The sequence below is a fragment of the Malus domestica genome, chromosome 15 (genome assembly GCF_042453785.1).
Source record: "Malus domestica chromosome 15, GDT2T_hap1".
Taxonomy (NCBI): Eukaryota; Viridiplantae; Streptophyta; class Magnoliopsida; order Rosales; family Rosaceae; genus Malus; species Malus domestica.
The window spans coordinates 8,282,469-8,292,790 of NC_091675.1; the positions used below are offsets into that span (position 1 = coordinate 8,282,469).

Consider the following 10,322-nt stretch of genomic DNA (forward strand, 5'->3'; position numbering starts at 1 on the left):
GAGGAAGAGTCGAGGGGAAAAGAGAGAGAGAAACAGGTGAAAATACTTTGGCCGTTGGATTTGTACCAACGGTTGATATCAATTGGTCAGGAGGATCCTTATGGAAATGATCCGGAGAGGATCTGAGTCTTAGATGTTGTAGAATCTTTAGAACAGTGGCATGAAAAAGACACTTTTTTGGCTTATTTGAAATTTCAAAATTTCGAAATTTGAAAATGAAAATAATTTCTATTTCTTTAAAGTTTGGAGCAAGGTCGTTATCTCTGCCTAATGAATTTTTTAGGGCAATGAACTATAATGATCCAAAACTAAATTTTGATTACCAAATTAATTTCTTTTTTTTTTATTTTATAAAATTGATTAGTTCAGCACTTAAACATATAAAATCATTTGTCCCCAACTTGATAATTATCAATTGCTAACTCGTTCGGTGTTGATTTTATCATAAAATAGCTGAATTTTAATTAAAATACGGTAATCATATTTAAACTCTTATTTCTTTCTTTCTTTCTTTCTTTCCCTCACCGATATAGAATACCCAATGACAACATGTTCCTCAATCCAATCTCTCTCCTTACTCATTTATTTTTTTCCCACTTGTGGACAAGGCATAATTTCATTTGTCCACAAAAGCAAAAAAGAATGTCCTCCTTATCATGGGACAACGAAACTGTTCAATTTATAATCTTTGAATATGTTACGCCTTGTTGAATTGTTGTTCCTTCTTTTGTCCCCATTCAACTATAAATATTATCCCACAATACCTCCAAAACCACAACGGACATACTTCGTGAACAACAGCCGCCCTTACCACTGTGCATCATTGGACGTAATCCCCTCCAACTCCAATTTTTAATTCTAGTATTATTAGTTTGTGTCATTGAACCCTTAATACGACAAAAACTTGGATTATGTAAGCAAATAACTGAGTGGATTTGAATCTCATCCAGATCATTTTTGTAAAGATCCTAAGCATCTTATTCGTTTATCATATAGTGCGACCATAAATCATTTAAATTTTTTTATTTAAATTGACCGAACGATGCACGGTGAACGAATTGGATGTGAGGACCCCTGAGATCCTCACAAAGAGGATTTAGAGAGCATCCTCATCCTAAGTGATTGAGTAACGTTAGATGTCACATCCTGGCCCGGGCCCCCACCACATCCTGGGCTCGACTCCGCCGTAGCACGATATTGTCCGCTTTGGGCCCCAACCACGCCTTCATTGTTTTGTTTCTGGAAACTCACACGAGAACTTCCTAGTAGGTCACCCATCATGGGATTGCTCTCGTGCGAACTCGCTTAACTTCGGAGTTCCGATGGAACCCGAAGCTAGTGAACGCCCAAAAGACCTCGTGTTAGGTAGAAATGAGAATATACATATAAGACTTACATGATCCACACTCCTGGGCGATGTGGGATCTTACATTAGACCGACTACATATTTGTACCATATTAATATATTATATGATGTGATAAATGATATATACGATTAGTATTCAATAAAATCAGAGGGAACGTTGAGGGAGATCAAAAAGTGTAGTCGCACATGGCTCCAAATTTGAAGGGGCCCCAAAATTTTTGTCATCTAATATTTATATGTAATAATGTTCTATATTTAAAAATTATTTTTGTTAGCACTTTAAATTTCATTGTGCACTCCTTATAAGCGTAATTTTTTCCTTTAAGTATAAAAAATTGTAGTATAATGAGATATTTTGAGTGCGAATAACACCTTAAAATGGTTTTTTTTTTTCCAATTTTATTATACAATAATGTTACATATTCAAGTGAAACTTCAAAGTTAGAGCTTTTGAAGACTTTTGATTATTTAGTGAACGTTATGTTTGTAGCTCTTTATACTTATTATTAATGATATTTTTAAACTTACAATTAGTGAGTGCTAAACTTTACTTTGATTTAAGTGATTGTTTTCTAGCATCAATACATTGTCCTACCTTTTTAAAACTATCTTAAGGAATGACCCTTTTATAAATTTCGCATAGAACCCCCAAAATCTCAGAAACAGCCCTGAATAAAATAAATTCATTATTTGACAGAAAACAATTGTCACTTCAAACAACATTTTTCATTAGATTATCTTTGAGTTTCATCCAAACCAAGAATGTGGTATGTGCACATGAATTCATATGTATGTAAATGCGATCTATGTGGTATGTGCACATGAATTCATATGCTATATATACATTGAACATACATTGGACGCGATCTAGACAAATTACATTTCATATCAGACGACTAAAAGCATTATAATTAAAAACCTAAGCAATCATCTATATATAGAATGTCATTTGTCCCTATTGGATATCACATTCCATATGGGTTTTTCATATTTCATAATATTAATTAACATGCATGTACATGATACATGTATATGTTTAGATCTATAGAAGGTAATCTATATATAAGATTATCTTCCATAAAAGATCAGATACCCTTCCATGTCAGGTCATGAGTCATACATATTTCTCTCTTATCTTCATGTATATATAAATCTCTGTGCCAACAAATTGATAAATCCAATCAACAAACACCAACAAATTGATCTCACCAAACCTTGACCTTTTCTCATCCTAACTTTGTTGTTTCTCCTTATAGAATTTCCAATGGGTGCTATAGCAGATCCCTATAGAGCTCATCTCCATCATATCATCCCTATCGACTTTAATTCAGTCCAGAAATTGCCTGAATCTCATGTATGGCATGATAAATCTCACGAATCTTTGTTCGGGGTCCCCTCCGCCGACCCGTTACCGGTACCTGTCATCGACCTCATGGACTCGGAGGCTTCAAGTCTCATGATCCAGGCATGTGAGACATGGGGTATTTTTCAGGTGATAGGCCATGGCCTTACAAAGTTTATGGAGGATGTGGAGTCTGAAGCTGAAAAATTGTTTGGTCTCCCTGTTGACCAAAAACTGAAAGCCCTAAGATCTCCAGGTGGGGCCACTGGGTACGGTCGTCCTCATATATCGCCATTTTTTGACAGACATATGTGGCAGGAAGGGTTTACCATCATGGGGTCTCCAATCGATCATGCTAAGCAACTTTGGCCCCAAGACTATCAAGGCTTTTGGTAAGTCCTCCATGCATTTTCATGCACGTAGGCAAAATGACAAAATTAATTTTATCTTAATTATGAAGTTTGCATATCATGCTTTTTGTTTGGGATATGTTGGAAGCAACTTTGTGTAAAAGTTTGTTTTTGAGAGGGTATATATGTTTATATTTAGAAACGATATTTACTTTGTTCAATAATTTATTTAAAAATAAATTGTCATTTACCCTCCGAACTTTTACCCAATTGTCAATTTACTTTCTGAAATATATTTTAGTGAATTTACTCCCTAAAATTTTAAAGTTTCATCTAACTTTCTAGAAAATTGAAAGACATATTATCCCTTAAGTGTTATATTTAATCAAAATACAACTTACATTAAGTTTTCTATGTGTTTGCAGTGACACAATAGATGATTACCAGAACCAAATGAAGGCTTTAGCAGAGAAAATAATCCGCATTTTCTTCAAATCCTTGAACATTAATTTTGAGGAACTGAATTGGCTTAATGACAGTGGGTTAAGTAGTCCAGGTACTGCTTTGCAACTAAACTCCTACCCCCCCTGCCCCGATCCGACCCGAGCCATGGGCATGGCAGCACACACAGACACATCCCTTGTCACCATTGTCCAACAATCCAAAACCAGCGGCCTCCAAGTCTTCAAAGATGGAGTCGGGTGGGTTCTGGTGCAACCAGTACCTGGTGCCCTAACAGTTAACCTTGGTGACTATCTCCACATTCTCTCCAATGGCATGTATACAAATGTTCTTCATCGTGCGGTGGTGAACCAGCAGATCCAACGGTTTTCCATGGCCTACTTTTATGCTCCCCCAAGAGATTTTACAGTTTCCCCGGTTCTCTCTAGGGTTACGGGACAAATGCCCAAGTACCGTTCACTCACAGTAAAGGAGTATGTTGACCTCAAGGGCAAGCATCTTGAAAAGGCACTGTCTTTGATTCAAATTTAGTCATGTGGATCTAGGGTTTCTAGGTCAAATTAGTACGCAGCCTTTCATTTCTCTATTAGCCATACAAGTATGCATGCTGCTGATTAATCTTGTTTACATTTCATAACAACTTTGATTTGAGGGAGGCTAATTTATTAGAAGTTTTCCTTCGCTCTCTATCATACACAGATTGGAGAGATATTTCAATGTGATCGGAACACGAGGTGGTACACCACGTGTCCTTATGGTGAGGTTTTTGTGTAAAAAAGTAATAACATTCTACCACTTATATAACAGCATGTGGTGTACCATTTGTATTACAGGCACAAGGAAAATTTTCTCCACAGATTATTAGCCTTTGTATTTCTTTTAGGAATCCAATTGGTCAGAGATACCTATTCTTGATTGTCAGCCGGATTCCATATTTACAATGGATATAGGGTTATATTGCAATGTTTAATTATTTTACTAGTCTAAAAAGGTAGCATATTATTGTGTTTTTTTTTTATTGAACCAACAAACAAGCGGCATCAAAGATAGAGAGAATCAAACACATGATTTCGGGTATCAGAATCAAGCATAAGTCAATTTAGCTACATGATAAGAATGCTAAACAAACATGTCAAAAAAATTAAAGATATCATTTGTACATGTTCTTCTCTCAACTTCCGAAGATTTTATACCTATGATGCACCGCATGCAATGAAGGTAAAGAGGAATGAAGGCGACCACCTTACAAACTCTCTTGGAAAAGGCAAAAAGTAGCCATGTTCTCATGCAAAGGTATAATACCAAGTTTAACTCATTCTCTAACTTTTTGGTCGAAATTTTAATTAAAAAACCTAGTGTAATTACTATATTTTATTAGTTTAGTGACAAGTAACCTAACGGTTATTCAAATGTTACACATTATCTTGCTTGTAATACGCTAAATTTAGAAAAAAGAATTGTTAAAGCAAAGGACAAGTCGTCGGGTAAAACTTTACGGAGGGGTATTTAAACGACGTCATATAGAGATAAACTTATAAAAGTATACGTATTTTGGTTCAACCTAAATTTTTTATGGCATATAAGAGATGCCTAATCAATATGTTTTATTCAAGTTTTTCTCTTTCCAGCAACTATAAAATAATAAAATTGTAGTTTGAATGGCCTTTAGTTTTCTAGTGTTAATTTTGAGAGGTGTGTTCGAAATCCCTCACTCAGTGTTAGAAAAACTTATCATTAGAGTCTATCACGCATGAGGAGCCAAAAATTTCATGACGCATTATTCTTTTTGTTAACGATTGCATAGATATAATTTATGTCTTTATTTTATGTTTTTGTTTAAAGTCTTTTCTTATATAATGTTCTTGTTTTATACATCAAATCACATTAATGCGTCCAAAGAAAAAGCCTCATAGATTATGCAGAAAGGAATCTTACAAAACATGCCACATGATTGACAAGTATTTATATGTTTTACGTTTTCTTTGTTTTTTGATATGATACTTTACACTAGCGATGAGAAAATAAATTGGAATCGATCAAACTCGTTATTCACAAATTCAAATCTAAGAATTGTCATTTATATATATATATATATATAAATGAATATGCTCTTAACAATAATCTAACTCACTGGTCTTCTAAATTTAAAATGTGTATTTGCTAACCAATGATATTTTGTCCGTCAATACTTAATTTTCATTTTATTGAAAAGATCCGAAGTTCAAATCTCGAAAAAAAAGAAGAAGTTAATTAATTAAAAGAAGCGTACATATGTAAAGGAAGATGATTACAATGATGATAGATAATATGTGCACTTAAATTTGAAGGCGGATATGAGTTTAGCTAAATTAGTTAGAATATTGTGTTATCTCTTATGCTCCTAAATTTGAATTATCTTCATCATAATTCAAAAATATTAGTGTAAATTGTCTTATCATTTGTAAAAAAATGATATTAGAAGTGCACAGTGGATCCAAGCAAAGATGCAATCAATTAATTAGTTAAATTGGACTTATATAGTTGACACAGCTAGTAGTAATGCCAATGTGTCATCATATAATTGCTGACTGTGCCCTAATCAAAGTATATGAAGATGGATGGAAACAAAAATGTCAATGTTGCTTCATTGTCATTGATGTCGTATCAACATACTTCAAGCCTGACTTTGAACGGAAGCACCTCCAAAGAGTAAGCCATCAAACCCTCGTCGGTATGGAAAAAGATAAGTTCATTTTTTACATCAAGCTGATTTTCCTATTCATTGTTTATATCTTGGTAATCACTATTCACTAATTGTTTTACTATTCACAAATAACGGAGATAGCCACCCCATTTTTAGCGGGATTCAGTCTCTACTTTGTTAGGGGAGATCATCATTTCAAATCTCATAAACTAAAACTCTTGAACAAAATAACAAATAACATAGATAACTTCATCAGTATATACAACATATACGAAACTCACTGGGGAGAATTTTTACACACAAAATTCATTGAGTAAGCATTCGACTGATGGTCGATGGCATGAGGAACTGACTCAACTGAGGATGGTTGAACTCCTCAACTTCACATGTTGCGGAGATGTTCTAAAAGGAACCTCTTCCGAGTACGTCAACGGGGAAAATGTTTACAAACAAAAAAAATTGATTTTTAATTTACAAGTCATACGGTGAACGAGTTCCTCATATCAATTCAGCAGGTAAAGCATTTGACTGATAGGCAATGGCATGAGGATGGTTGAACACTTCATTCTTCGGAGATGTTCGAAACAGAATGTCTTCGGAGTACCTCATTCTTTGCACATTCTTCCTGTATGTTTAAAGATCTATATCAGTAATTTCGAGGGACTTTGGAGTACTGATTAGATATAGTTTGGCAAGAGCCAGGAAAATGACCACCAATTCCCGCCAAACTGCTAACCAACGCTCTTACATTTGTGTAGTAGTGGCCAATGAAGGTGACAATGCTCGGAAATTGTATTTTTCTAGATACTGCAATATAACATTACAAGACTAGCATACCCGGCATTCTCTTGAACTAGCAATGAACTTATGTGCCGCAAACACTAACCGTTAACTGTGGTGTCATGATTACAATGCTTACCTGAAAAGCTTTTAAGAGTGAATAACAGTGCCTTTGCTTTGCATTTGCTGCAACATACTTTTCCTTGAGAGAATCACAAACTTTCTGCTCTTCTTGAAGCCCAAGCTGTACCTTTAGAAGTTTCTGTAAGATGGATTTAGCAGCAACCTTCAGAACAACTAGAAGCACCGCAGGAAAAGTATGCACAGAAGTTGAACATGAGTTCAGGTTAAAGAAAATGACATACACGGTCTGTGCAATGTTGAATCCTTCTAAGAATTGACAAAGCACAAATATTGTTTCCTTAAAGAGCATACAAAATTCATTTAATCTGAAATACACTTGATACAGAACTTGGTAAATTATATCAGTTTTCTCTTATTAGTCTCTATAAAAGGCTAATAGCTCAAGCTTTATCTCATTTCTCTCTTCACTTGGTGGGCACATCTGTTCGGTTGCAATCCCTTCCTAAACTATAGATGACAATAGTGATCACATAGCCATACTTATACCTATGTAATGTTTTTGTCTTGACGCTTAACAAATTTGTAGTGCCGAAGTTGTATAAAATTTACTTTGATACTAATCTCTATGATACTACCAAGGAGCTTCATTGTTAAAGATTCATTATCAACCAAGAGGACTGGCCACACAGTAGCTGTGTTCACCAGGCGGCTGCAAGGCATAATTTAGTCCTCTCCAAAGCTATGTATACCTTCAATGTTAGTTAGAAATTTAACCGGCCTTTCCTCGAGCAAGGAGTAAAAAGGCCATTAACTCGTGCCCGTGTAAGGTCATACTGATCAAAAGGCTAGCTGACTGGATGCTAGTAAATGATTTACGGGAATGTTAAGGGGACAAAATCATCATTTAAATAAAAGATCGAAGGTGCCATTCACCAGCACCTGTTATTTGGTTCTCTTTGAGGAGAACCATCCTCCTAGGCTAGAAAAATGAATACAGAAACTATGGATCTCCGAGGACGCATAAATAAAGTTGTAATATGTAAAGAGAGAAACAATGCTCTTTAGAACCAACAAAATCATACTTTCCAAGGTTAAGGAGCTAAATTTCTTCTTTTACTAGGATTGCAAAATTTGTTTCAAGGCAGAATGGGGGTTTTCTCTTTTGATTCCCGACAGAATATATGCATACAATTTGATTATATTTGGAGAATACCTGTTGACTGCCCTTTATGATCCCCTCCATGGAGTTGACAAGTTTCATGCGACCGTCAGTGGTAGAGGATGCTTCTTGAAACTATACAAAGTTTACAAGCAAAACAAGCGATGGTAATGAGAAAATATAATAACAGCCAGGACTCAAAGTACCTCCTGCTTAAAATCAAATTATTCCGAAGAAATCACAACCACAACCATGATAAGGTTACGGAAATACATCTACCAAGAAAACAGAGCAAATAAAGTACTGATGGAAAAATTCACAGCAGTCACATGCCTGTGAACTTATTGAATTTAACAAGGATGTTTCCTTTAGTATCAATTCCTTGATCTCCAAAAGTGCATTATAAGTGGCATAGTACTTCCGAGTTTGTTGAAGTTTTCCCTGAATTTGAGCATTCAATTCTGACAACCGGCATTCATACCTGCAGACCCAAGGTTGAGTAAGTGCTATTCTTTATGCCCTGTTTGGATATGCTTCTCTAGAATGTACTGAGAAAGTACTTAAAATTCTTTCTAAAAGAAGCACTTTCCCAACATTGTCAGAAGTGCTTTTGGACATCTAAAATGCTTTTAGCTATTCTAAATGCACTTCCAAACATGCCTTATTCTATCCTAAATGCAGACACAATAATCATAGACAATATATATAAAATTCCCTGAATTCCAAGTCTCATACTTTTACCAATTCACCAAAATTGATTGAGTAACCAACAAGAATCAAAATGCTATAGAAACCAAAAATCTCATAAACAGAGAAAATAATGAGGACATACTGGACTAGTTCGGACTGCGAAGGAACCTCATCAATCCGGCGCTGCACTGCCAACAGTGCCCTTAATCTAGCTGCAAGTTCCTACACACATTACTATTTTCATCACTACAAAAATAAAATTTGCAGCAAGCAATCTTAGTGTTGTGACTTGTGAGCAACAGAAAATGACCATTTTCGCCAAATCGATTTTCACCAGAGCTTCACTCAACAAACAATTCAGTTCATCAGGGACATCCTCACCATCAACCCCATTTGCTATTTGGTCCTCCAATCTACAAACTTCAGCTTCCAATCCGGAATTGCTCAGAAACTGGATTTCAAGCTCTTGCCTTTCCTGCTCCTGCAATAATAATGTCGAATTTCAATCAAAACCCATCACCGAAAAACGACGAAGCTTCGAGGGTGAACAGAGATTTGAGGAAAACTCTGAACCTTCAGTGACTGCTTAAGCGATACCAACTTTTCAACCGCAGCTTCAACGCCTTCCTTTTCGATCTTCTCTCTCAAACTTTGCAATTCGTTCGTGAATTTAAACTTCTTCTCAATCTGTAATTAATAAAAATAATAATAAAAAACCACAACTTTGGTAAAAACGAATTTTGATTTGCCAGAAAAACTGAAAAACAAAAAAGAAACCATCTTTTTGCTGCAAAATGCAGACTTTACTGACCAATTCGTTGAGATTGTTTTCTGCCATTGTCGATCTTACGAATTTTTTAGTTTCGCTACAAAACTACAGAAGCTCAGGGAAATGAAGGCGTTTTCTTCTGGTGCGTCAGGGCTTCGTTGCGAACAATGGCGGATTGGGAGGTGGAGGGAGTTGACAGTTGGGGACGGCGATGACACCAGGCGACTTGACGAACTTTTCACTGTTTTTGTTTTGGTATCCCAAACGACGAGCCGTATGAGGCCTTAAAAGTTGGGCTTCTGGGTTGGACTGATCTTATCCTTGCGAGCTAAAAAAAGTTGGGCTTCATAGAGATTTTGAGGTATTCTGTTAGGAAGTTACGATTTTTTTTATTATAGCGAAAACGTTAGTTAGTGAGTTAATTCATTAATTGTTTGGGAGGAAAATTGATGGAGATCAAAGTTTTTATTGTAGTAATGTGTCATTTGCGTTAGCAAGTTAGGATTTAAGTATCGATTGATAAGATATGATACAATACGATCTTTGTAGTTTATATACAATTTATTATTGGTTTACATATGAATACAAAGTCGAGTAATACCATGAAAGAGTTAATACATTGTAGTTTACATGCGAC

The 10,322-nt window shown here is 35.5% G+C and overlaps 2 protein-coding genes across 4 annotated transcripts; one reads left to right on the forward strand and one right to left on the reverse strand.

The window, feature by feature from the left end:
• Nucleotides 1-2,338: 2,338 nt before the first annotated feature.
• LOC103415496 (gibberellin 3-beta-dioxygenase 1-like) lies at nucleotides 2,339-4,501 on the forward strand. The gene is made up of 2 exons (XM_008353822.4): nucleotides 2,339-3,100; nucleotides 3,484-4,501. The coding sequence occupies exons 1-2, from the start codon at nucleotides 2,631-2,633 to the stop codon at nucleotides 4,049-4,051; spliced, it is 1,038 nt and encodes a 345-aa protein (XP_008352044.2). The 5' UTR covers nucleotides 2,339-2,630; the 3' UTR covers nucleotides 4,052-4,501.
• A 1,920-nt stretch (nucleotides 4,502-6,421) lies between these two features.
• Nucleotides 6,422-9,920, reverse strand: LOC103415497 (uncharacterized). 3 transcript variants are annotated; one of them, XR_011576643.1, is made up of 8 exons: nucleotides 9,728-9,920; nucleotides 9,490-9,603; nucleotides 9,227-9,397; nucleotides 9,059-9,138; nucleotides 8,560-8,707; nucleotides 8,281-8,361; nucleotides 7,123-7,280; nucleotides 6,422-6,828 (listed from the first exon to the last, which is right to left on the reverse strand). XR_011576643.1 is itself a non-coding variant. In XM_029095124.2 (8 exons), the coding sequence occupies exons 1-8, from the start codon at nucleotides 9,752-9,754 to the stop codon at nucleotides 6,766-6,768; spliced, it is 807 nt and encodes a 268-aa protein (XP_028950957.1). In that variant the 5' UTR covers nucleotides 9,755-9,920; the 3' UTR covers nucleotides 6,422-6,765. The 3 variants fall into 3 exon arrangements, 2 of the variants coding, with proteins under 2 accessions (XP_028950957.1, XP_070670715.1); XM_029095124.2 differs by having other exon boundaries at nucleotides 7,123-7,245; XM_070814614.1 differs by having other exon boundaries at nucleotides 7,123-7,245; nucleotides 9,694-9,835.
• Between the last annotated feature and the right edge of the window lie 402 nt (nucleotides 9,921-10,322).

What these genes read in the sequence shown, in the direction of transcription:
- LOC103415497 (XM_029095124.2), bottom strand. Translation starts at nt 9,754, where the DNA reads ATGGCAGAAAACAATCTCAACGAATTG. An exon ending in AAATCGATTTGGCGAAAATG is followed by an intron (nt 9,139 to 9,226) that starts GTCATTTTCTGT and finishes TAATGTGTGTAG; the next exon opens with GAACTTGCAGCTAGATTAAG. An exon ending in CACTCTTAAAAGCTTTTCAG is followed by an intron (nt 6,829 to 7,122) that starts GTAAGCATTGTA and finishes TTAAACATACAG; the next exon opens with GAAGAATGTGCAAAGAATGA.
- LOC103415496 (XM_008353822.4), top strand. Translation starts at nt 2,631, where the DNA reads ATGGGTGCTATAGCAGATCCCTATAGAGCTCATCTCCATCATATCATC. An exon ending in CAAGACTATCAAGGCTTTTG is followed by an intron (nt 3,101 to 3,483) that starts GTAAGTCCTCCA and finishes ATGTGTTTGCAG; the next exon opens with TGACACAATAGATGATTACC.